Source organism: Lipotes vexillifer, unplaced genomic scaffold, assembly GCF_000442215.2.
Source record: "Lipotes vexillifer unplaced genomic scaffold, Lipotes_vexillifer_v1.1 scaffold216, whole genome shotgun sequence".
Taxonomy (NCBI): Eukaryota; Metazoa; Chordata; class Mammalia; order Artiodactyla; family Lipotidae; genus Lipotes; species Lipotes vexillifer.
Genome location: NW_006779100.1, coordinates 2,951,113 through 2,975,990, shown reverse-complemented (window position 1 = coordinate 2,975,990; position 24,878 = coordinate 2,951,113). Strand labels below are relative to the sequence as shown.

The 24,878-nt window shown below is 56.5% G+C and overlaps 5 protein-coding genes across 5 annotated transcripts in view; 2 read left to right on the top strand and 3 right to left on the bottom strand.

The window, feature by feature from the left end:
* The window catches only part of TRAF4 (TNF receptor associated factor 4), a 6,164-nt gene extending 2,653 nt beyond the window's left edge, over positions 1–3,511 (bottom strand). The window contains exons 1-2 of the mRNA XM_007452427.1: positions 3,277–3,511; positions 234–285 (exon numbers count right to left, since the gene is read on the bottom strand). Of these exons, the coding sequence (XP_007452489.1) occupies positions 234–285; positions 3,277–3,419 (195 nt within the window). The 5' untranslated portion in view covers positions 3,420–3,511. The remainder of the gene's footprint in view (positions 1–233; positions 286–3,276) is intronic.
* A 1,311-nt stretch (positions 3,512–4,822) lies between these two features.
* Positions 4,823–12,804, bottom strand: NEK8 (NIMA related kinase 8). Its single transcript, XM_007452426.1, has 15 exons — positions 12,718–12,804; positions 10,642–10,847; positions 10,178–10,410; positions 9,808–9,939; positions 9,104–9,312; positions 8,869–8,948; positions 8,395–8,576; positions 7,961–8,111; positions 7,478–7,554; positions 7,031–7,148; positions 6,237–6,387; positions 5,828–5,991; positions 5,565–5,723; positions 5,223–5,381; positions 4,823–4,851 (listed from the first exon to the last, which is right to left on the bottom strand). Exons 1-15 carry the CDS (start codon positions 12,762–12,764, stop codon positions 4,823–4,825), a joined length of 2,097 nt encoding a protein of 698 aa, XP_007452488.1. The 5' UTR covers positions 12,765–12,804.
* A 2,332-nt stretch (positions 12,805–15,136) lies between these two features.
* TLCD1 (TLC domain containing 1) lies at positions 15,137–16,703 on the top strand. Its single transcript, XM_007452425.1, has 4 exons — positions 15,137–15,330; positions 15,663–15,745; positions 15,839–15,921; positions 16,320–16,703. The coding sequence occupies exons 1-4, from the start codon at positions 15,137–15,139 to the stop codon at positions 16,701–16,703; spliced, it is 744 nt and encodes a 247-aa protein (XP_007452487.1).
* A 2,601-nt stretch (positions 16,704–19,304) lies between these two features.
* On the bottom strand, positions 19,305–20,381 carry RPL23A (ribosomal protein L23a). The gene is given in 3 exon segments (XM_007472095.1): positions 19,305–19,372; positions 19,375–19,749; positions 20,357–20,381. Coding segments are annotated over 3 exon segments (468 nt in total).
* A 1,252-nt stretch (positions 20,382–21,633) lies between these two features.
* The window catches only part of RAB34 (RAB34, member RAS oncogene family), a 3,959-nt gene continuing 714 nt past the window's right edge, over positions 21,634–24,878 (top strand). Inside the window, 10 exon segments of the mRNA XM_007452424.1 lie at positions 21,634–21,706; positions 21,709–21,778; positions 22,582–22,660; positions 22,873–22,964; positions 23,771–23,836; positions 23,939–24,040; positions 24,158–24,222; positions 24,348–24,399; positions 24,589–24,670; positions 24,750–24,840. Of these exon segments, the coding sequence (XP_007452486.1) occupies positions 21,634–21,706; positions 21,709–21,778; positions 22,582–22,660; positions 22,873–22,964; positions 23,771–23,836; positions 23,939–24,040; positions 24,158–24,222; positions 24,348–24,399; positions 24,589–24,670; positions 24,750–24,840 (772 nt within the window).

The window sequence follows — 24,878 nt, the reverse complement described above, 5'->3', positions numbered from 1 at the left end:
CTTCTGGTGCGCACAGCGCGGTTCTGTATACCCCCACAGGCTGGGCATTGTGCCTGCCCTCCAGGGCAGACTCAGGCCTCATCTGCGAACTGGCCTGGTGGGAGGGAACAGGCCACGTTCGTAGGGGTGCATGATTCTGCAGCACCGGGTTGACACTGGCCCCAAGCCCACTGGCTGCAGCAGCTCCAGCCTCCACCGAGGGCAAGAGCCTGTACCTGGCACGGTGGACTCACCTTGGCATAGTCCAGAGGAAGTTGATCCTCAGGGCACTTGAAGACTCCTTCACTGTGAAGGGGGAAGGGACAGGGTCAAGGCGCCATACTATGGGAAGAGAGATCCCTGGGCCCCGTCCCCTCAACCAGGGTGGCCTCCTTCTCTCACCAGACCGGTTCCCAGGTTCCCAGGCAGCCCTACCGGAGAGGGCAAGTAGAGGCCTGAGGGTACCCACTTCTACAGGACCCCCAAAGATCCCAGCTCCTGTCCCGGGGAGGGTGGATTTGGGCCCAGTGGAGGCAGAGGCAGCTGCTTCAGACAGCATTTGGCCAACAGGTGGCAGCTGGCACCCCCTCCCCCAGGATGGCAGCTGGACGGCGAAAGGAACAGGCTGCCCAGCCACCCAGTCCCCCAGGCTACTTTTCATTGGCTGGGCTGAAAGCTGTTGGGGGAAGGTGAACACGGATGGGCTGAGGTTAAGAGCCAGGGCTGCCCAAGCCCCTGTGAGGGTGCCCAGCCAAGAACCCAGGGCAAAGGTCAGCTTGGGGCCACCTTACCCCAACTCTCCCCTCCTCCTACGTGGGTGTGTCTTCTAAAGCAAAGAGGAGGAAAGGCTCGCTCCGAGGTACTGTGTTTACACTCCCACCCAGTTCTCACAACCTGCCTGAGAAGGGGCTCAGTGTCTCCATTTTGCAGATGAAAGAACTGAGGCTCACAGGTGAACTGGACATGTCTGTCTGATTCCACAGCTCAGACAGTTTCTACTACGCTGTACACAGAAGAGAGGCCAGTCCAAGAAAAAGTGTCCAGGCAAGCACAGCCAAGACTCTGGTCACTGCACGGCAGGCACCTGAAGCCTGCTGACCCTGTCCGCTGCCCTCCCTCTCCTCCACCAATCCCACACCAGGCTGTTAGCACTCGAGGAACCTGTGGCATGCCTCCTTCTGCCAACATGGCCTTGCTGACGCTAGCCAGGACCAGTCACGCATGCCTGGCGCGGCCTAGGCAGGGCAAGGGCTCACCCAGCAGGACTGAAGACCCTCAGGCGTGGCATTTCTGGCAAGTCTGAGTCAGGAAGGTGGGAGGCAGGCAAGGATGAAGGCGGAAGCAGAGGCTACGTGGCAGCCCTGTCCATGATGGCACTTTGCAGGACGTGGGCAGTCCATGCCCCAGGTGCTCAAAGGATTTCTAGCACCCACCTCCTCCCCCTGACCCCACGACTACTACTGGGTATGCTGCCAATGCCAAGAAAATACATGCCCAGGCACTGAGGAGGTATGCCCGTGCCCACAGGGTAACCAGGCTTCCTGGACCAACCTGAGTAACGGCGCTGGCAGGAGAACGGAAAGAGGGGTGGGCCGTGGGGGAGGGGGTCTGCTTGGCTGCTTCAGGAATGTGCTGACTTAGTGGTTTTGGAGTCAGGGAGGGGACTGAGGCAAGTCCCCAGGCTTCAGGCAGAGGATTAGCCTGGGCAGCTTGGGGCCCAGCCAGGACAAAGGTTCCCCCAGTGCTATGGACACCCTAGTTGGTAGGGTGGGAGGCGCAGGGCCTGTCCCACCATCCCCTCCCTCCCGGGCCTCAGCGTCAGAGTTCAGGCGCCAGCCGAGGTGGGGAGGCAAGGGCAGAGACTGCTCCAGGCCGTGCAGTGGAGGCCCAGGCCCAGGCCCAGGGGAGAAGACAGGATGGGGGGAAGGGGCTGTGGGAGAGGAAGAGGGGATTTCCGGGAGGGGGAGGGGAGAAGCAGCAGAGAGGGACAGAAGAGGGAAACAAGCCTGACAGCCCCCTCCCCCGTTCCTTCCCCGAGGCAGTCAGGGTGGGTCAGCAGAGGAGGGGGGAGGCTCAGCTGGCCTCATCTGGAAGCCAGAGGGCTGGGGAAGAGCACGGGAGAAGACAATGGGGCTGTGTGTAGGTAGGGGAGTGTGTGTACACTGAAGGGAGGAGGGAGGCGGGCGAGGGAAAAGGAGGAGGGGGCAGCACAGCAGCTTGTGCAGGAGCATATGTGAGGGCAGGACCGGCCCAGGCTGCGGGGAACCGAAAACAAAGGGCCTGCTGAGATTTCCGCCGGGCAAGGGGCTGCGGAGGACGGAGGAACGGAATCCCAGAGGTGCTCTCCCTGCCTGCGCCCCACGAAGCCTCAGCAAACAGCCTCCTGAGCACTGGCTGGCCCAGCCTTCCAAGGTGTTCTTGGCCCACGACCTCGCCACGACACGGGGCTCCCTCTTCTTGCCTCCCCACACCCAGGACTGAGCAGGTCCCAGCGTGGACAGGAGCCTCAGAACACCGCAGGGCGCCCAGAACTCAACGAGTGCCCAAGAGCCCACGGAAGACCTGGGTCGGGAGAGGGCAGGGGGCGTTCAGTCACACCCAGGGTGCGACCCCCTCCCCCTCACGACTTCTAGACCACTCGCAGTACTCAGGACCCCCAGGGGCAGGGAGGGACACCCAACGGGTTCCTGTTTCAGGGGAGATCGGGAGCGTCGTAGACCTCCCTGTATCGTGCGACCACAAGCAGACCGGGCTTACACACCAGTTAAGCCTTTAGGTAATTGTGCGACCGTGGGCAAGTAGCAGCCTTTCTTTGAATCTGAATCTCGTTTCTTCATCTGTGAAATGGGAGAACAATAGCTGCCGTTCTCGGAACGTCCGAAGAACCAGAAAAGCTTAGATGGGTGAAAGCTCGCGGAGGCTTAAGGTGCTGCGCGGGGCACAGGGTTTTGTCCTCCTCTTCCCAGGATTCAAAGTTCAAGGGTGAAGCCGTTCTGGCTCTCAGGTGAGGGGGAAGGGCCGGCCACGGATCAGGAAGGGCGTCCTTTCCCACCTCCACCCTGCGGGAAGGCACGGAATTCTTCCCACCTGGCGCGTGGCACGCGGGACCCTACGGATCAGTGCGTGGGGTCCTCCCTCGGGGCCTGACGTCAGTGCCGCCCTGTGACGTCACGGTGGGCGCCCCTGAGGTCACGGGGCCGCAGCGCAGACAAAGGCCCGGCGTGCCTCCGGCCTGGGTCCTCCCCCGGCGGCGTCTCCCACCCCCACCGGCCGTCCCCTGCTCCCGCCGGGCCGCACCTGAGGAACTCCTGCAGGCAGGTGTCGCAGAATCGGTGGCCGCAGGTAGAAACCTGCACGGGCTCGCGCATGGGCTTCCCGCACAGCGGGCACAGCAGCCGCCGCTTGGGCTTCTCCAAGAACTTGTAGTCAAAGCCGGGCATGGCGGGCGGGCACGGGCGAGCGGGGCCGGGTTCGCGGCGGCCCCACAGCCCGCGCCTCGCTCCAGCCGCGCTCCCGGCTGCGGGCGGCGCCGACTGGCAGCCGCGGCCTGCGCCCAGCCCTTGAGCTCGCCCGCCGGAAGAGGGGGCGGGGCCGTGCCCGCGCGGTCCTAGTGCCCGCCCCGCAGGGTTCCCCACCCACCCGGCGTTCCGGCAGCTTCGGGGTTGGCACTCAGACAGGCTCTCCTCCTCCAGGAAGCAGGGTCTCCTCTTTATGCTTGGGAACAGAGGTCGAGGCCCCGCTACTCCCCAGGGTCGGGGGTGGGGTTGGGGGGGAGCTCTGATGCTGGATGGGGCGGAGAGCCTCGCGGCATGGGCCGCGCCACAAAGATTCCCTTCTCCAGAGTCAACAGCTCGGCCTCGGGGGCCACGTGTCGCCCAAGGGCCCGGGGCTCCAGCTTCCAGGTGCTAGGCAGCTGAAGCCTGGCAACCAGATCCGGGGAGCCCAGCTGGGCAGGGAGGCCGGGCTGGGAACTGGGCCAGAGGAACCTCGGCCCGGGCCTCAGGCTGCGCCCACATTCCTCTCTCCACCGCGGCCCTGCAGCCCAGATGGAGCCCAGCCCAGCCCTGGGGTGGCCGCCACCCCCAGCCCTCAAGAGACCACACTCTAGGCAGGCAGCTGATTTTTTATTGGCGCTATTTCCCAGTCATCTGGGAAACTAGACTGGTCCAGCCAGCTACCCTTTCTCCCAACGTGCTTTGGGGGAATGGCATGGGGTGAAGGGCAACCTTCAGCAGGGATGTCCTCTGCAGTATACTGCAGCCCATGCACTCCCCCAGGGGAAGGGAGGCACTCAGATTGTGTAAACCCCTGCCTCAGGATATAGGAGTGGGGGCAGGTGGTAGCACTCCCGGGACCTCCCTGCCCCAGGCAATGCAGGGGCTAGGCCTCTGGAATGGCCAGAACAGGCAGGCCCCAGCTTGCCTTACTCCAAAGCACTGAGCTGCGCTCCCAGTAGACACCAGCGACTTATTTTCAAACTGGGCTGGGGGAAGGGGCAGCGTCTGGGTGGAGCCACAGCTACCTCCAGCCTTTTTCTGCAGAGGCTCTGGAGACCTCCCTGCTTCCAAAAGTTATGTCTGGCCTCCAACTCTAGCCAGGCTGAACCCTGGGGACGTTGACTAAAGATAAGAAGGGGTGGGGAGAGGAAAGAGGGATGTTGGGGGAATAGGGTGGGTTGAGTTTTACATATCCAGGGCCAAAGGCAGAGCAGGGGCTTTACTGGTTCTTATACGCCATTGATGATACGATCCAGGGGGCTGATCATGCCTGAGGCACCTGCACTTTTCAAGAACATTTACAGGAGAAGCAATATCGGGGTCGTCCAGAGGTGTATCCAGGTGCCTCAAGGGGGGACTGGCTCATCTGTGGCGGCTGGAGAGCACAAAAGAGAAATCGCTGCAGCCTCCCAGAGGGCGATGCCTCCAGCAAGCCTCAGCTCCCACACTGGGCCCTGGACTCTGGACCCTGCCAGGCCGGAAAGAGAGATTCAAACTAGACTTGAGGGCTGGGGGAGAAAGAACGCATCTGGGCCCTGGGGAGGAGCGGAGGCAGCCCTTCAGGCACAAGAAGCACCTACCCTTGCCCACCCCAGGAGCTCACTTTTGCCCAGCAGCTTCTGCTTTCATTTATCTGGGGGCTGAAAATGCTTTTAATAATTTGGGCTGTGACCACTGGGGATGGGAATGTGGGCAGGGGCCAGCTGGGTTAACCCTTGTGTGGGTGAGGGTGAAGTTATAACTCACGGCGGATAGCCAGGAGAGTGTTTCCATGGCAACAGGACACAGAAGTCACTGTGTAGGGGTGTGTCTCATCCAGCTGCACTGGCCTAGGGAGTCCAGCATCCTCATCCCTCCTTCCCAGTCGACCTCGGGCCCCTTTGCCCCAAGAGTACACTTCACTTTCTGCCAAAGAGAATCCCAAGGAGAGAAATGGGAGAAAGACACACCTTAGCAGGCAGCTAGCTTCCTAGATTGCCATACTGGCCCCAACATGGGGTTGCTGAGTTCAGTAGCCCTGAGCATAACCCCCCATTGCTCCTGGGTCTGCCCACACCCCTACCTGCCCCCATAGTGCCCACTAATCACCTGCCCCAATGGCCACAGTGAAGGCATCCCCACAGGCCACCATTGCTATCTTGATTCCCTGGAGGCCTTGGACTTGACAAGGTACCCGGCTGACCCGGCGAGCGATGGTACCCAACTGCCCATGCTGATTGCTGCCGAATGTATAGCAGTCACCAGAGGCTGTAGGGGAGGAGAGAGGAAAGGAAGGAAAGGGTGCCTCAACAGAGGGCCCAAGGAAGCCAGGGGAGTCCACCTTTGGCCTCCTGTGCCCAGGTCCTACTTACCAGTTACAGCAGCTGAATGAGCAGTGCCCAGGTCCACGCTCAGCAGGGGCTCCCGGTCCAGGGGTGCAGAACCTAGTGGTGTGAAGCTCAGGGCCTCCTCCACTTGCTGGTGTGGGGCAGGCTCCTCCCCTAGGGAGAGATGGTCCAGGCCCAGCTTGTTGAACCTGAGGGCAGAGCCAAAAGCCAAGTCCAGCTGACACAGTTTATATAGACTGTCCTCCCCACACCTATCTGGGCAGGAGCTGGTGCACCAGGGGACATATCTTACACTGGGTTGAACCCACAGAACACTCAAGAGCCGCTCAGTTCTAATCCCTGGTGGGAGGTAGGCAATGACAGATGGAGCACTGGCAGCTAAGGGAGGTGGGGGAGGGCAGGCTAGTCATTGTAGTGCACCTAGTTCACGTACCTGTTGCTCCCACAGGCCAGGGCTTGGCCAGGCACAGTGAGGATCATGGAGGAGTCAATGCCACATACAACCCGCTGGGCTTCCTGTCCTGGGGGCACGGGTACCTGCTGGGGGCAGCTGTGGGACTCCCTGGTGCCTAGTCCCAGCCGGCCTACAAGGAGAAACCGGCACTGGGCTAGTTTGAGCTTGTCTAGCTTAGTGATACTAGGATAAGGAGGACCCACAGTGCAGCATGAGTGAAGGCTGTTCCTGACTGACATGCCCACCCTTGGCCCCTCCGTGGGTCAAAATTCTACTCCTCCTTTAAGGCCCTGTTCAGGTGCCACGTCTGTCTTCTCCAGGTAGAGTCCCTTGCCATTCCTTGTGTTCCCACACCTCTGGACCTTGGGTGAGCCCTGATGCTGTCTGTCCTCTATCATGTTGGAGATGTGTCATCCTTCCCCCATCTAGACTGAGTCCTCCAGGAGGACGGGGACCCCTATCTAAGTCACCCCTAGTTTCAATGCCCAGCCTGATGCCTGACCCAGGGAGGGGCACAACATATATTTCTGGATGAATGAAATCTCTCTCATTACATCATGAGCACCCGAAGGAATCGACATCATGTTCATCTCGTCTCAGCACCCAGCACAAGGTGGGCACACATTGGGTGTGCAATAAAGGTTTGTCGAGTGAATAAATGAATCAGAGAGAAAAGGAGGAGGAGAAAACAGGCCATAGGGTAGAAGATGGCTATGAAGAGAAATAAATCATGGCTGGGGGGTTCCAGAGGCTAGAACAGAGTGAAATCTTACCACCATCTCCACGGCCCCAGGCAAATAGTTCTCGCTCAGTGGACAAGGCCAGCACATGAGACGCCCCACAGGCCACCTGCACCATCTCATAGCCCAGCAGGGCCTCCACAATGGTGGGCTAGACAGAGAGGAAGCAAGGGCAGACTGGGCAAGGGGCCTGGACTAGCCACCTGGCCTCAGCATCCTCTGTAGGGATGAAGTTGGAGGCTGCAAATTCTCATGAGGTGGCTGTCTCTTTAACTCCCCCCACACACATATTGCAACCACTGCGGAAGCCTGGTCTTTCTGTACTTCCCCAGATGCTGGCCAGAACAGGTGCAGCCTGGGAGGTACAGGGACCTGTGGCTGCTGGGGATTCCCCTGCCCCCAAGCTGGGTGTCAACTCTCAAATGTGGGCTGCTTGCCATCTCCCCACTTCCTCCTCCCCAATGTACACTCAAAACCCACCTGGCTGATGTCATTGAGGCTGCCATGGCCTAGGCACCCATTGCTGCCACTGCCAAAGGTCATGATGATGCCTCGGTCTGGGGAGGGGAGCAGTGAGGAAAGGGAAAGGAAAGCGGTTAGGCTGTTTTTCCGGACAGACCAGTGCAACCTTGGATCCGAGGAGCAAGAAAGAGCTAGTTGGAGGCTAGGGCTGGAAGAATTGGATGGGGGGAGAAAAGGACTGGGGTCTTTCTTCCCAAGTGTGTGACTTTGGACAAGTGACAGCCTCTGAGCCTTAGTTTCTAGATCTGTCAAATGGGGATGATGTAACTGCCTTGTCAGGCCTGCTGTGAAGGTAAAGGAGATCGGGTAAGTAAAGCACTCCCTGGAAGATAAAAGCATTATTAAGTGAGCAGTTAGCAAATGATAGGCAAGGAAGGAAATTGTTCTCAGGGGGTCTTCTTATAGCTGAGTCCCCACAGGCTAGTCCCCTGACCGGCTCACCAGTCAGGCAGGCCGTGAAGAGGTCCCCACAGGCCACATGCTTGATAGTCACACCCGACTGGCCCTCCAGGAAACGGGAGATGAACTGGGGCTGCTGCTGCTCCACCGCCCCAGGGAGGAGGGGGCCCCCTCCAGCGCCTAGCGGCGGGGCCTGCGAGGGGACAGGGGAGGGCGTGGGCGGCGCCTGAGTGCTCAGCTCCTGAGCCACGCCCCCCTCCATTCAAGGCCCCCCCCCCCCCCCCCCCCCATGGGGGAACAGCAACTGCTCTCATTTCCCCCAGGGGAGCGGACCGGAGCCACAGCTGGCAGTCATTAAACACCCTGATCAGGCCAGGAATGGCCGAGATATTAATAGCCAGGACACAGCCTCCCAGAAGGAGGGACAGTAACCTCTGCGGGTCATGGGGATGCCCGCCCCCGCCCCGCCTGCTCACCTCCCAAAGTATGAGGCGCCCGGAGCGCGTGACGCCAGCCTTCTGCGTGCGCCCCGCTGCCACCTGGACCACCACTGTGTTGAGCATTGGCAGCCGCAGCGGCACACTGAGCCCGCCACCCCACACGTACACCGATGACAGGGGCGGCGGAATGGCCGGCCGGGCAGGTCCCCGGGGAACACCTGCGGGGACAACTCATCAGGCCTATTAAATTGGTGGGATGGACTTCCCTGGTGGTCCAGTGGATAAGACTCCACGCTCCCAATGCAGGGGGGCCGGGTTCAATCCCTGGTCAGGGAACTAGATCCTGCAAGCATGCCGCAACTAAAAATCCCCACGTGCTGCAACAAAGATCCCCACATGCCGCAACTAAGACCCCGCACATCCTAAATTAATTAATTAATTAATTAAAAAAAATAAATTGGTGAGAATGCCATGGTGTCCGTCGGAACCCCTGCAGTCGCCCCGACTGACCTCTGCAACGGCCACTGGTGGTCCTGCCCCCTGTGCTGCCGGGGGCCATGGGTGGCCCGGTGGCCAGGGGCTTCTCTGCCCTGCAGGACAGATGGGGGCCTCAGGACAAGGACCCTCCCTGGCATCCCCACACCCAGAAATGGTGGACTTGCCGAGAATGCCCCTCTTTGCCCCAGGCCTACTGTGCTCCCACGGGGTGCCCCACTGCTGCCCAGGGTCCCCTCCCTGCACCGGCCTCCGCATGCGGACGCTGCCCAGGTCGGTGTGGAGGTTGAGGAGCGCCCGGATGCAGAGGGGCTGCGCCATGATGTGGCTGAGCGGTGGCCGCTGTGCAGGCTCCAGGCTGAGGAGACTCAGAACCAGCTGGCGCAGCTCAGGGCTGTACCGGTCAGAGATGGGCGCAAAGGTGCCGCTCATGATCTTCAGCACCAGCGCTGGCAGGTTCTGTGAAGGCACCACGTGTGGGGTTGGCCAGAACCTCAGGCCAGGCTCTTAAACTGCAGCACCCCCAGCTCCAGCCCCAGCCCCTAGCCTAGTGGGGTGGCCACAGCCCTGCACTCAGAAGCCATCGGTCTGGTGAGGGGACTCCCAGGATGATAGGGGAGCCAAACCCTGCTTTCAAGAACCTCTGATAGGGGAGCTGCAGCCATGTCAGCTGGCTGCATGTTGGGAAAACTCACGTCTTGCCCTTAGGAGGGTCCCTAATCTGATGGGAGAGCCCTACCCTCAGGAGCCCTCAGTTTAATGGGGGTCCCAAGCCCTACCTTAAGGAACCCATAGTCTTAGGGAAGCCACAGCCCTGGGCTGGGGTAATCCACCAGTCTGATGAGAGAGACATAAGTGAGCCACAAGAGAAGAAACACAGAAGTGGTTGGAGCCAAGGACTTCAGGAGATAGAGGTAGGGATCCCAGTTGTCCCCCTGGGGGGGACTTACTCACCGCAGCCTCAAAGGCCCTCTTGAGGCTGGCCAGCTCATATAGGACACAGCCCAGGGCCCAGATGTCACTCTTCTGGTTGTAGGGCTTGCCCTCACACAGTTCAGGGGAAATGTAGCATGGAGTACCCACCACCTGCAGGAGGGAAGCTGATATTACAGTCCCGGGGTGGGAGGCCCAAGGCTCTGCCCAAAAGCCCACTTAGAGACAGCTTCTCCCCAAAGTAGGCAAAAGTGCTTCCTCCTGCAGGACCATCCAGCCAGGAACTACGGGGCCAAGGTCTTGGGGGGGGGCGGCTGGGGACAGGGATGCAAAGTAGACCTTGGCCCTCAAAAGCTCCAGCACCCTTGAGGTCCCGTCCATGCCCAGGCACCGTGTAGGCCTTGCTCTTGCTGCTAAGGATCTTGGAGATGCCGAAGTCACCAATCTTGACGACCATGCGGTGTTTGTCTAGAAGGATGTTTTGGGTCTTGAGGTCCCGGTGCAGGATGAGGTGGGTGTGCACGTGATGCAGCGCCAGCAGGATCTGCACAAAGAAGTGCAGGATGGTCTCCTCCTCCAGCAGGGAATTACAGCGCTTCTGGATGAACTCAGCCAGGGTGCCACCTGCAGCCGCAAGGAACTAGTCAAGATCCAGCCTTCTCCGTGCTTGAGATTTTCCTTTTATGAAACTAAAGACCCAGACAGGGCAAGGGCCTGCCAGTGTCACACAACTGGGGTCAGAACCCTATACCTCTGACCCTCAGCCAAGCCCATTCCAAGGAGGGAAGCTGGCTGATCTGTGCCTGCCTGGTGAGAGGCCCTTGGAGCCAGGCCAGTGCAAGGAGGCTGGCCCACCTGGTGCATATTCCATGGCGATCATGAGAGCCTTGTCCTCCAGGAAGTTCTCGTAGTACTCAATGACATTGGGATGGTTGAGCAGCTTGAGGACCTGGCACTCATTCTGGGCTGCCTGCCTCTCTTCCTTGGTCATCTGCTCCACTGGGATCTGCTTGATGATTACCAGCTTCTGGTCAGCCTTGCGAAGGCACAGGTGAACAATCCTGAGGACGTGGGGTACAGGAGTGGGTGCCAGCTGAGCTTCCAGCCACATATCAGGCAGGGCAGACCTGGTGACTGGATGTTCCTTAGGACAAGGGAATTGACACCTAGACTAAGAAGTCATCTAAGTTGGTGCGCAGAACACTGAGTTTAGGAATAGGGAGAACCGACCACAAGCTGTCTGAGACTTTGGGCAAGTCGTTTAACTTAACTGGGACTCAGTTTCACCACAGGCACAATGACTGTGCCTAATAAAGTTAGTCTTGGTCTCTGTAAGCCTGCATAGACTCTGGAGTTAACTGCCTGGTTCAAATCCTGGCTCCTCCTCTTACTATTTATCTGGTCTTAAATTATGTGACATCAGGATCTGGAAAATAGGATCGATCTCACAAGGTTGTTGAGAGGATCAAATGAGAAAATGCATGTACTGCACTTAGCACAGCGCCTGGCACATCAAAAGTACTCAGTGAGTAGGAGCCATTCATTTTATTATTTTCTGCCAATTCTGTAGTCAGTGTTCATAAAAGCAGGGTTTTGTTCTTTCTCCTTCACCACTATAGCCCCAGTGCATAGCCTAGTGCATACCCCAGCACTTAGTAGGAGCTCAATAAGTATCTGTTGAATGATGGACTATCTAAGTATCAACTGTATATCTCCAGCTCAGACCTCTCCTCTGAGCCTCAGACTTACATATTCAACTACCTGCTTTGCAGCTCTACCTGAATGGCTGGCAAGCATCCTGAATTTTAACAAATACAAAACTCTTGATTCCTGCCCTTGAAACCTTTCCTTCCTCAGTTTCTTCCATCTCAGTAAATGACACCACCATCCCCCAGTTATTAAAGTCCCCCAGTTAGTAAAGTCAGACACCTGAAAATCATGCCAGAATCTTTCCTCTATCTCACACTAACATCAGTAAATCTTGTTTCTACTACCTCCAAAATACTGGGAACCCACCTATTTCTCTCTGTCTTCTACTATAACCCTTGGCCAAATTATCATTTCTTGCCTAAAATACTGCACTAGACTTCAGATGGTCCCTTTCACTCTGGTCACCCTCAAATCTAAATTCTACACAGCAGCCAGAGTGACATTTTAAAAATGCAAATCATATCAAGACCATTCCTCTGCTTAAACCTCATTTCCTTTACACTGCAAATAAATTCAACTCCTTTACCTCAGCCTACAAGGCCGTAATTTGGTTCCCGCTCTCTGTGACAATCACATTTTATTCCATTCTTTACCTTGCCCACTACATTCCAACTACATTAGTCTTTTTCTCAGTTCTTTGAATACTCTGAATTCTTTCCCACGTGAGGACCTTAGCATAAACTGTTTCCTCCGCCTGAGAAGCTCTGTCTTTTTCAGACTACATACTGGTCCTCATTCCTCAAGTCTTGGTTTGAAACTTCACCTCTCACAGAAATTTTCCCTGATCATCCCAAATGAATACTCCCTGGTGTTGTCCTCTATTCTCGCCGTTTGTTAATCACTGCTTTAACAATGTCCTGTTTATTGTATAATTTTCCGATAGTCTGTAAGCTCCGAGACGGAAAGGAGTACGCCTGTTTGGTCTTAACTGTATACCCAGTATCGAATGCCTGACGTGTATAGTTGCTACTCAACATTTGTTGAACGAATGAGTCAGGATCAAAGAGCACTCTGAGGGGGGCCGCAAAGGCTGGCCGGGGGCGTGACCTCCTTGGAGGCGGAGTTTCCCAACCAAGATTAGGGCAGGAAGTCTGCGCAGGGCTTCCCGGATTAGGTCCCCACGCATCGGGGCGGGGCTAAACGGGTAGCGATTTTGCTGTCGGAGTTGGGGTTTATTTTCCCTCTCCCCGAGCAATTGCCTCCCCCAGAGCCCTGGCTCACCCGAAGGCACCTCTGCCCACCACTCGGATCCGCTCGTACTTCTCCATCTCATTTCTCAGAGTCACATTTCCGGAACCCTAAAACTCAGACACAGCGCGTGCGCGGGCCCGCCCTCTCTAGAACCACGCCCCCTCCACTGCAAGATAATTGAGGGGCGGAGCTAGTGGAGCTAGGTGTTGGTTCAGCCTCTCATTTGTCTCCGCTAATTTGCATCGTCCCTGCGGCCCGGATCCGCAGTCGCCCTCCCCGTGTGCAAGGAATGGGGCGATATGCCATTTCTTGGCATGCCCCGCAAAAGCCAGCACCCTACCAGCTACTTCCTACACACGTGGCCGCATCCGGCCCTCGCAAAGCTTCCTTAGACCGCAGGGGTTCCCCGCGCAAGCCGAGTGAGGGTGGGAAGGAAGGACCGATCTCTCTCTGCCCCACTCTTTGCCCGCTAGTGACGCTGTTTCCGAAGGAGAGGGCAGATTCTCACCGGCACGCAAACGATAAACACTACCAAAACTGAACCGAGTCGGCGCTCTCGGTCTGTGGGGCAGGGTGCCGGCCGGATTAGTTTCGTGTTTGCCTAGGGAGGGACCGGGGAAACCCCGACCTGTGCAAGTTGATTCACCTAGGGAGGACGTGACGCGGTCTCCGGGCTGTCCCGACTAGTGAGCTAGTGAGCACTGCACTCGTCAACACCCTCAACTCCCCAACGCACACATACAACGCTGCCGCTGCCGCAGAGTAATCTGCCTTCAGTTCTCAACTAGAGAGAAATTCCTTGGGGGAAGATGGGAGGGAAGTGGACTACTACCTGAAAGCTTCGGGGAGAAGGGGAAAGACCCTTGTTCGGCTGATATGGGTTCAAGGCTTCTGCCCAGAGGTAGGGGGTCGGTTAGTACAATTGTCTAAGATCTTGACCAGAACTGAGTTTAATTCCAGGTCTCTCCCTGGCGCCTCCTGCTCTTCACGAGCTCCATAAAAGCTCAGTTTAGGGAGCAGGAAGGATGGTGATTAGCTAAGGGATAGCATCCCTATTTCTGAGTGGGCGAGGAAAGTGAGGAAAGGGGTGTTTATCTTCAGCTCCCACCCTGCCCCTTGAAAGTGTGCCCAAACCTACCCACATGGAATGACCACTGGAAGGGCCCCTCAGTCTGGCTCGGGCCGCTGTGGCTGTCGGATAAAGCTGCCCTGTGAGCAAAGGGGAGCACAGAGGGGAAGGCCGCTCAGCCGGGACACTCCGTGCTCTCACCTAGAAACAGATTGGGCCTTGGTTGACCAAGAAGCCCCAAGAGGGGTTAATGTGTAACCTTGGAGCCATCAGGGGAGGCAGAACAAACACCCAAACCGCTTTGCGCCTCGCGTGTCTGGCTTTTCCTCCCTCTCGCAGCACCTCCACCACCTCCCCCCCACACGCCCCCGCCCCCGCCCCAACTACTCCTTTCTCCTTTACCCCCGTCCCCGCCTCTCCGCCGCCCTTCAGTTTGCCTGGTTCCTTCGCGGGCGGGAGGGGATCCTGCGCCACGGTGAGGACAGGCTGACATCTAGTGGTCGCGAGCTGCAACTTCTCCACGCCACTGGCCTGCGGAGTGAGAGTCACCCCAGCGGCCTGGGCAAATCGGCCGTCTTCCCCGCCCTAGCCTCCAGGGAGCAGGGAGAAGAGAGCTGGGACTGTCTGAGGGAGGACTATAACTGCCGCGCGGCCCCAGGACCCCGAGAGCCGGACGGGAGACGGGTGATGAGTTAGTCGAGTTTCTAGGCACCGACTCGGTGCGGGACGAGGTAGAGGCAGGTAAACGTGTTCGTCTTGGGCTCGAAGAAGCTAGTGATCCAGTGGAACAAGGTCCGGGCGGAGATCACAGTCCTAAGCGGGGCACCGGCTGGTCCCCAGAACCAGGGATTAAGGACGTGGGTTGTGACGGGCCTCGCTTAGTTCTGCCCACAAAGGAGTTGAGGGCGGGGAGAGAGAGTTCTCTCAGTACCCGCCCAGGCAGGGGAGCCGGGACCCCTGGGGAAAGTGGGCATGCGGTTAACTAGGCCAAGCGAGCAAAGTGGGACTCCGTCGGCAGTCGGGGGCTGCCAGCGAGGGGTGGCTCGATGGCGGCTCCCCCAGGACAGCCCATTTTTCCCGAAGTCCGCGGGAACCTGGAGGCGCCGGGGGGGCCCGGGAAATGGGGCTCGCGCCCTCCGTGCTGCAGAGGCGCCGGAGGGGCGGGGACAGGCGGGCGGGGCGGGGCGGGGGCGGGGGCAGAGGCCGGCGGGGAGGGAACTGGAGGAGCGAAGGGGCCTAGAGGTCTTCGCCGAAACCGTGTGTGTGAGGCCGGCGGCCGGCAGGAGAGGCGTCCGGGGTGGACTGGCCCGAGAGGGAGCCCCTTTCCCGAACGGCCGGAGGAGGCCGCCTAGGGGGCGGGCAGAGGCAGGGAGGGCCAGCATGCCCCCAATGCTGTTCCCCGCCCTGCCGCTGCTCCTGGGCGCCACGCTGACCTTCCGGGCGCTCCGGCACGCGCTCTGTCGCCTGCCCCTGCCTGCGCACGTGCGCGCCGACCCCCTGCGCACCTGGCGCTGGCACAACCTTCTCGTCTCCTTCGCCCATTCCATTGTGTCAGGGATCTGGGCGCTACTGTGGTGAGTGAAGGACTGGGGGAGTGAAGGTGGCTAGGGGACCCCGCATTACTCTTTCCTTCACTCACCGGCGGGCTAAGGCCCAGGCAGTCTCACCCGATTCCCGGTTTAAAATGCTGTCCAATCAGGAGCGGCAGCAGCGCCGCGGGGTTGGGGGGGGTTTCTCACCTGGGAAACAGGAGACACCTGGGTTTCAACCGAGCCCCTCCTGGCTCACCCGTCAGCCAATAGCGCCAGCCCAGACCCTCCGGGGACTGGCAAGGGTAATGGCAGGGGGAGTCGTGGGTCCTTGGGGGATACTGAGATGAGAGCCTGCCTTCTCCCTTCCCTTCCAGTATATGGCAGACCCCTGAGATGCTGGTGGACGTTGAGAGCGCATGGTCGCTTTCTGGCTATCTGCTTGTTTGCTTTTCCGCAGGTAGGTCTTGCCCAGGAAGCATTAAAAAGGGGGCACAGGGATAAGCTTCTTGTTCAGTACCATTTATGACCTCTTCCCCCAACCCTCCGCTAGGGTACTTCATCCACGACACACTGGATATTGTGGTTAGCCAACAGGCACGAGCTTCTTGGGAATACCTCGTCCACCACGTCATGGTGAGAAGCAGGGGATGTGGTATAGGCCTGGTGCTAGCAACCTAGTCTCAGCTGTCTTTCTGAACCTGGGAGGTAAAGACCATCTTTTCTTAACTCCACCCCCACCCTGTGTCCCACATCTCATGCTAAAATGCTGAGGGCTGGCAGTCTCTGGGCCCTTGCTTCACTATTTGAGGCCAGCAATCATGGCCTCGCCTTCTTAAGACTGGAAACTCCACCCAGAATCTGTGGGCAGGGATCAAAATTCAATCTTGTTGAATCCACTGTAAACTGTATTTCAGAAAGCAAATAAGGGAAGATTTCCTACCCCTCAATCTGGTAGCCTTGTTATTCCCACCAACTTCCAGGAAAGCCTTGACATCTGGGTTCCCTAACCCATTCTCTCCCTTGCCTTGTAGGCTATGGGTGCCTTCTTTTCAGGCATCTTTTGGAGCAGATTTGTTGGTGGGGGCGTCCTAACACTGCTGGTGGAGGTCAGCAACATCTTTCTCACAATTCGCATGATGATGAAGATCAATAATGCCCAGGACCTCCTCCTCTATCGAGTCAACAAATACATCAACTTGTTTATGTACTTTCTTTTCCGCCTGGCCCCTCAGGCGTACCTCACCCATTTCTTCCTGGGTTACGCCGGCCAGAGGAACCTGGGAACCTTTCTGCTGGGCATCCTGCTTATGCTGGACGTCATGATCCTCGTCTACTTTTCCCGCCTCCTCCGCTCTGACTTCTGCCCCCAAGGTGTCCCCAGCCGGCAACACAAAGACAAGTTCTTGATTGAGTGAAAAACGCATTTAGGGACTTGTGGCAAGGACAGCAAACACAGCCAAGAACACCGTCACACGGACTGAGAAGAGACTTAGCCCCTTGCCTGAGGTGTCCTCTGGGGCCAGCCACTCCACCTTTCAAGCCTGCACCCACTATTGAAAACACTAATGAAAGCACTCTTCTGAAGTCCTTGTCCTTTTTTTTTTTTTTTTTGCGGTACGCGGGCCCCTCACTGTCGCGGCCTCTCCTGTAGCGGAGCACAGGCTCCAGACGCGCAGGCTCAGCGGCCATGGCTCACGGGCCCAGCCGCTCCACGGCATGTGGGATCTTCCCGGACCGGGACACGAACCCATGTCCCCTGCATCGGCAGGCGGACTCTCAACCAGTGCACCACCAAGGAAGCCCTAAAGGGAACTTTTTTTTTAATTGAATTATAGTTGCTTTACAACGTTGTGTTAGTTTCAGGTATACAGCAAAGTAATTCAGATATATATATTTTTCCAGATTATTTTCCATTATAGGTTATTACAAGATATTGAATAGTGTTCCCTGTGTTATACACTAAATCCTTGTTGCTTATCTAGTTTTTATATAGTAGTGTGTATCTGTTAATCCCATACTCCTAATTTATCCCTCCCCTCCCTTTCCCCTTAGGTAACCATAAGTTCGTTTTCTATGTCTGTGAGTCTGTTTCTGTTTTGTATATGGGTTCATTTGTATTATTTTTTAGATTCCACATATAAGTAATATCATATCATATTTGTTTTTCTCTGTCTGCCTTACATCACTTAGGATGATAATCTCTAGGTCCATCCATGTTGCTGCAAATGGGATTGTTTCATTCTTTTTTATGGCTGAGTAGTATTCCACTGTATATATATGTACCACCTCTTGTTCATCCATTCGTCTGTCGATGGGCACTTAGGTTGATTCCATGTCTTCACTATTGTAAGTAGTGCTGCTGTGAACACTGGGGTGCATGTATCTTTTTGAATTAGAGTTTTTGTCTTTTCTGGATGTATGGCCAGGGGTGGGATCACTGGATCATATGGTAGCTCTATTTTTAGGTTTTTGAGGAACCTCCATATCGTTTTCCATAGTGGCTGCCCCAATTTACATTCCCACCAACAGTGTAGGAGGGCTTTAAAGGGAACTTTCAAATGATGAATGCTTTGTTCTGATTTTCTCAGCAAAGCCTTCAGCATATCTGTGCATTCCGTGGACAGAAGAACACAGGCTGTGTACCCAAAATACCACTGGAGACAGTGAGGCCCGGTAGAAACCAAGCCACATGATGATTCCAAGTGGAGTCGTACAAACTGACCGTTGGGTGTTTTCATTGTTTCGGTAGTCACCTCATCGTAATACAAGCCACGATTTGTGGGCGATTACTGTGTGCTGCATTCTCATAGTTCTGTGATTAAGAGCAGGTTTTCAGGGGCTAGTCAGCCTGAGTATATAAACCAGGACCTGTGGCCTCTTAGCTTTGTGACCTTGGTGAGACACTTTGCCTCTCTGTGCCTCAGTTTTCTCTCAGAAAGTGGGGATGGTGACACGAGTGCCTACTCTCCTCGGGGCAAAGGAGAATTCAGCGTGCTCACAAGCACTTGGCATCTAGTAAACACTCAGTAAAAGTTAAATAACATTAACTGTAAACAAATCGCCTCATTCAAATCACAATAACTTTGAGGGAGAATAAGCAGATGGGCCATATTCACAGTTACTAGGTGTCAGAGTTGATATTTGGACTGAGGCTGTTTTCAGAATCAGTGCTGTTAGCCAGTGTGCTATACTGTGTTGATTGGGATTAATAAACCAAGTACTTATGGGCAGTGGTTTTTTCCATGTGTAGCATAACCATTTTGGCTTGCTTCATATATCCCTGGACCTGCTTTCTTTCTGGACCATCTTCCGCTGCCTCCAGACTCCCCCTCTCACAGGAGACTGAGGCAGAGAGGCGGCCCCTCCTTCCAACAGCTCCCCTGACTGCGTTCCCATCTCAGTCAATGGGGACTTCATTTTTCCAGCAGTTCCAGCAAAGAACTTGGAAGTTATCCTAGTCTCCTCTGTTTATCTGATACATTCACTCTGTCTGCAGATCACACTGGCTCTATCTTTACAGTCACCATCCAGAATCTAGCCAGGTCTCCCCACCCTCACCGTTATACCTTCCACCACCATCGCTTACCTGGGTGACCACAAGAGCCTCGTCAGCGACTTTCCTTGTGTCTAACAGGCTGCTGTCCTCCCAGCAGTCACACTGAACTCTAAAAAGTCACTCCTCGGCTCCAAATCGTCCACGCCTCCCCGTCTTGCTCCACGGGAAACCCAAAGCTCTTCCCGTGATCTGCTAGACCCGACACTGCCCCCCAACACACACACACACACACACACACACACACATTCAGACACATTCCTGAGACCCCAGCTCCTACTGCTGTCACCCTTACTTTGCCCTGACCTCAGAGCTTCTGTAGTTGCTGTTCCCTCTGCCTGGATGACTCTGCCCCATCCATCGTCAAGGCTGAAAGTCATGCTTCCTCTCACTTCCTTAGAACTTTTTTTTTTTTTTATATAGTGAAAACTTTTCTATTTAGAATTAGTCAGCTGGACTCAGTTTAGATGACCCCAATGTTGTTGGCAACATCCAAAGCGTCATAGTCAGGAGCCAGTCGAACATATGCCTCTTCTCTCCGTCAGGCCTGATCGGGGCGTTGACCTTTGCCACGTCAGTGTCATAGAGCTTCCTCCCAGCCGGTTTAATTTGGTGCCTGTTGGCCTTGACATCCACATTGAACACCGGTGTGTTGCTGTCTTCTGTTTTCTTCATGGCTGTCTCGGTGGTGAGGGGGAACTTGATGATGGCATAGCGGTCAAGCTTGTTTCTCCTAGCGGCGCTCTTCCAAGGATATTTGGGCTGCCTCCTGAGCCGCAGCGTTTTGGGCCGTCGGAAGGTGGGTGACGTCCGGATCTTCTTTTTTTTGTGGCTGTGTACGCCTTTCAACACTGCTTTCTTGGCCTTCAAAGCCTTTGCTTTGGCTTCGGCTTTGGGAGGGGCAGGGACTGAGAGAAGGAAAGAAGGAAAGAAAAATCCCGAGGGTGCGGGATTCAGAAATCAATCACTTCTGGCCTCAAGACCCATAGTGGGAGCCCCAGGCCACACGTGCATCAGTGGTTCCTTTGAAGACATCACAAGTCTCAGGAGTTTAAAATTTTTCCATCATATGCACGTTTCTAGGGGGAACTTGGGATACGATGAGAAAGAAACTAGCAATGACCGAAAGCTTGACACTTGCTAAAAATATGAACTAGTAGTTTTATGCATACCATCGCCCAGCCATTGGCGGAGAGTATATAGCCCCATTTAACATGGGGATAAAAGAGAAGTTGAGGGTACCGATTCCTTACAGGTCTAGAGACATGGAGCTCCCCAGAGCCGACTGTCTGGCTGTCCCCCGCAGGTGGTACCGGCCGGGCTTGCCTCCCCAACACCCTTCACGGAAGCCCAGACCGTGCGGCTGGGGCCACACGCTCCTCAGCGTTGCCAAAACTCGAGGAGCTGTCCCACAGCAGACACCGCAAGGCCTGGCTCAGCCACCATCCTCCCAGTCCATTCACTCTGCGGGGACCCCAGGCCAGCCAGCTGTGTATCCCCAACCCCAGCACACACCTTCCTTCTTGGCTTTCGGCGCCATCTTCGTGAAAAGGGTTTCCGAGAGTTGTTCCCACGGGCTTATAGAGTCCAGTCTCACAGAAGACTCGCGATACTTTTTACTTGAAGCTGATTGGATACTCTGCAGCGCGGCGCCCGCCGGGAATGGTAGTTAGATTTTTATTTCCTCGCGAGAGGGATTAAACTAGCACCACCCCTCCGTTTGTTAGACCCTAAAGCTTCATGGGGGTTGTAGTGTTTTGGAGACGCGTGTTTATTTTATGTGGCGGGTGGATGGTGTAGCCTGCGGCTGCACGGGACTGAGCGCTTCACATCTTGAGCAACTTTAGGGAGGAGGATTACAGGGTTGCAGTTACGCTGCAAACTGGAATTAATACACTGTAGTTAGATTGACTCAGGTAGAGTGAAGCAAAATTCTAGAACGTTAGAGCAGAATTTGCCCAGTCCAACTCCCTCAGACATCTGTGGAAATTGAGGTCGAGAGAGGGGACACGGCTTATTTATAACACGGTGATTAGGTGGCAGAAAAAGTCGAGTCAGGCGGAGGGGAAGAGCAAAGTGTCAGAAGAGGTAGGAGGTGGCCACATTACCCCTATGACAGATTTCATGCGTCTTCCCGATAACACTCTTGAAGAGACTCTACCAATTATTCCAAATACCCAGAGATCAGATTTCTCCAGGATACGCTCGTTCTTCTTGGGAATAATTTCATTCACAGTCCCCTCCCTTTAAGCAGTCTTCTCTTCCTTGATCCAGTCATCTTTGCGTCCCCAAATTCAGTTCCTGACACAGAGCAAGGTTTAGTAAACGCTCGGGTTTTTTTCTTTGAACGACTGTGCTTATCCCATATCACATCGCCTTTCTGTCCTCCCCCTCCTCTCTTGGAATCACCTTTGAAGGTGAGATTTGTTGTGTGCTACCCCCTCTTCTAGCCTGCAGACTGCAAAAAAGAAAAGTCCTGGGGGAGTGGGGGTAGATTTCAATGGGGTCAGAGCGAAGAACGTCCATACCAAAGGAGAGTCCCCATGTCCCAGAGCGGTGACTTCTCCAAAGGGAGGAATTCTGGGTCCCCTAGCCCTCCTTTATCCTCCACCAAGGGAGGCAGCTTGGTCTTCGGCGCCCCAGGCCCCCAATCTAACACGGCAGCCTTGGAGGAAAACGCACCAGATTTCGGACCTCTCTCTCCTTGGTGGCACCTCGTTCCGACCCTGGCACCCCCTGTACGCTCCCCACCACCACCTCCCAGGGCAGAAGGGCGAGTGGGGGCAGACCCTATGAGTCACGTCCTGGGCCTGGAGTTGAGGAGGGAAGCGCCGCCTCTCCTAGGGCCCCTTCTCTCCCCCTTTCCCCTCCCGCTGGTTCCTGGCGCAGCCAGATGCTGCGCAGCGATCACCGATTCCCCATCATCAATTCGACTGGGTAAGGGTCCCCATGGAGGCTCCGCCCGGCACAGGAGGTGCAAGGGAGAGAGACCTGGGGGATCCCGATCTGGGCAGGTTCCAACCAGGGTGAGGGCGGGCCCGCAGCCGGGTGAGGCGTCTGCAGGGGGAGCCTGACCTGGGGCAGCGTTGGCGGGAGGAGGGGAGGGGGAGGCTGGGGCGGACTGCGAGGCCTGGAGCTGCCGGGAGAGGGGCGGGGGGCGGCCCTTTTCCAGGAATTTCCGGGGATCAAGTTACAGCGCTTGCGAAGGGAGAGCCGAGTGGGACGCGAGGCCCTGCAGCGCACTGGGCCCCTCGCCCCCTCCTCCAGCAGTCCAACGGCCGTGCTGTGCCGTCCCTGCCCACACTGACCCCGTGTGGCGGGGCCGCTCCGCGCCCCCGGGCTTCTCTGTTATGGTAGGGTCGCCTCAACCCCGAGTTGTCGTCGGGTCTTCACGGCCTCGAGTTATTGTAGGAACTATCCGGCCCCGGGTTATTGTAGGGTCAACGCGGGCTCGGGTCCCCGCAGACGGGACTCTACGCCCCAACTTGACGGCCGAGGGGTCTCCTCGCCCCCGAGTCGTCCTGGGGACGCCCCGGGCCCGGGTGATTGTGGGTTCGCCCCGGCCCCGGGTGATTGTCTCATCCCCGTGGCCCGCGGTGGTTGTAGCGTCCCCGAGGCCACGGGCTCCCGTAGGCTCCCCGTGGCCCCGAGTTATAGTCGGGACCCCTCGGTCGCGGGTGATTGTCGGGTCTCCACGGGCCCGGGTCGCTGGGGCGGATCAGGCCTCCGCGCCTTCTCAGGGCGCCCCGCAAGGCCGCAGGCAAGATGAACATTCTGGCGCCGGTGCGGAGGGACCGCGTCCTGACGGAGCTGCCCCAGGTAGGCGCCAGGGCCACGTCGGGCTTCTGGCTGCGGTGGGTGTGGGCGGGGAGTAGGCGGCACCAGACCGGTTACAGGCTTGGGCCCAGCCCTGCCGCCCAGCTAGGCCTGCTGCTTCTGGGTGGTCTCCTCCCCATCCCCCGCCGCGGGCTGCCTGGTTGCGGGAAGAGGGCCAGGAATGGGTGAGTCTCGTTCTCTTCCCTCCCTCTCAGTACCTGAGGAAGGAGGCCGCTTTGCACGTGCACAAAGACTTCCACCCCCGCGTCACCTGCGCCTGCCAGGAGCACCGGACAGGCACCGTGGGGTGAGTTAGAGACAACTGTAGTCAAAGCAAGGGTACAGAGCCAACATCTGGATGCTCCGTTTCAGCTTTTACCAGCTATGTGGTTATTCCCGCTTTTCATGCCCCTGTGTGCTCCTGTTTCTTCCAGCTAGGTTGAGGTGAGTCCTAAGAGATGGGGTGGGGTAGGAAGGTGGCAGTTTAATTCCTGACAGAGAGAAGGTGTCCAACATGAGGGCGCGGTCGCCAGCTCAGCTTCCCACACACCATCTATTTGAGCTCCAGGGCAGGGAGCAGTCCTAGAGGGATGAGTCCTATTGTGGGTAAAAAAAAGGTAACACTGTTAACAGTTGCCACCAGTAATTGAGCATTTACTGTGTGCCCAAGCAGTGTGTTGTATACTATTATTGTCTATTATTAAGTGGAAAACACCACCACTTTTAAGATGTATCCTGATTTCAGAGATGTTAGAATGTATGTTTGTGTGTGTATGTCTCAGAATATAGGACATTTATCTCATTTTAACCTTCACAACAACCCAGTAAAATGTATGTTAAATCCCCACTTAACAAAGCTTGAAACTGAGGCTCAGAGAAGCTGAGAAACTTGTCCTAAGTCACACAGCTAGTAAGTGAGAGCTGGAATTCAAAATCATGTCTCTCTGATACTAAAACAAAAACACTCCTCCCCAGCATATCTGTCCAGGCCTGGTGTCTATGGTAACCTCAGCTTGGGTGCAGCTACCTTTGTAGACCTACTAGGGAGCATTGGGACTCCTCTGAGTGAAAGAGCTAGCGCTCACTTTTCCTGCCCACTCTTGTGTCCAGCAGATTTAAGATCTCCAAGGTCATTGTGGTGGGGGACCTGTCAGTGGGGAAGACTTGTCTCATTAATAGGTAAGAGGGTGCTGCAGCTGAGCTGGTCTGGGCTGGGCAGAGTGGGCCCAGGTCTAGCCAGGTGGGCTGGGCTCAGGACCAGAGCATCTGGTGCCCCCTCAGGTTCTGCAAAGACACCTTTGACAAGAACTACAAGGCCACCATCGGAGTGGACTTTGAGATGGAACGATTTGAGGTGTTGGGCGTCCCCTTCAGTCTGCAGCTGTGAGTTCTTCCTCCACTCCTTCCCACCATTCCTTCTCCCAGCACCTATCTCCCACCACAGCCACCAGCACCACCCTGCCCCACACATACCTGTGTTCCCCCCCTCCTTCCTCCCAGCTGGGACACCGCTGGACAGGAGAGGTTCAAATGCATTGCATCGACCTACTACCGAGGAGCTCAAGGTAAGGGCCACAGTTAAGTGACGTAGGTGGGGGCACCTGGCCTCTAGTCTAGGGCTGGAGGGATTGTGGAAATGAACCAGTAGTGTCTTCCCCAACAATCTGCATGTTTTCTTCCACTCTTCCAGCCATCATCATCGTTTTCAACCTGAATGATGTGGCCTCCCTGGAACATACCAAGTACGTGCGCATGCTGAACTATAATGGGGGCTCTGGGAAGAGAAGGTTCAGAAAAGAGAGGGGTCAGGAGCATGGAAGGGAAGGAGAAGAATGTATCCAGGACCAGAGAGAGGGTCCCTGGGCATATAAGTGTCAGCGGGGGGAGCCTGTCTAGCTCCCTCATCCCTTGCTGTCCACTGTCTATGGCAGGCAGTGGCTAGCTGATGCACTCAAGGAGAATGACCCTTCCAGTGTGCTTCTCTTCCTCGTGGGTTCCAAGAAGGACCTGAGTGTGAGTGTGCCAGTGGGGGGAGTTCCCACCTTGACAAGGGAAACCCCACCCCCAGCATCTGACTCTGGCTTTCCCTCAGACTCCTGCTCAGTATATGCTAATGGAGAAAGATGCACTCAAGGTGGCCCAAGAGATGAAGGCCGAGTACTGGGCAGTCTCATCTCTCACTGGTGAGTCAGAGGCGTCCCGCCTTCTGCTGTGGCATTCC

What these genes read in the sequence shown, in the direction of transcription:
- NEK8 (XM_007452426.1), bottom strand. Translation starts at nt 12,764, where the DNA reads ATGGAGAAGTACGAGCGGATCCGAGTGGTGGGCAGAGGTGCCTTCGG. An exon ending in GCAAGAGCAAGGCCTACACG is followed by an intron (nt 9,940 to 10,177) that starts GTGCCTGGGCAT and finishes TCCCTCCTGCAG; the next exon opens with GTGGTGGGTACTCCATGCTA. An exon ending in CACTGTGGCCATTGGGGCAG is followed by an intron (nt 5,382 to 5,564) that starts GTGATTAGTGGG and finishes TCTCTTTGGCAG; the next exon opens with AAAGTGAAGTGTACTCTTGG.
- TLCD1 (XM_007452425.1), top strand. Translation starts at nt 15,137, where the DNA reads ATGCCCCCAATGCTGTTCCCCGCCCTGCCGCTGCTCCTGGGCGCCACG. An exon ending in GGGATCTGGGCGCTACTGTG is followed by an intron (nt 15,331 to 15,662) that starts GTGAGTGAAGGA and finishes CTTCCCTTCCAG; the next exon opens with TATATGGCAGACCCCTGAGA. An exon ending in GCTTGTTTGCTTTTCCGCAG is followed by an intron (nt 15,746 to 15,838) that starts GTAGGTCTTGCC and finishes ACCCTCCGCTAG; the next exon opens with GGTACTTCATCCACGACACA.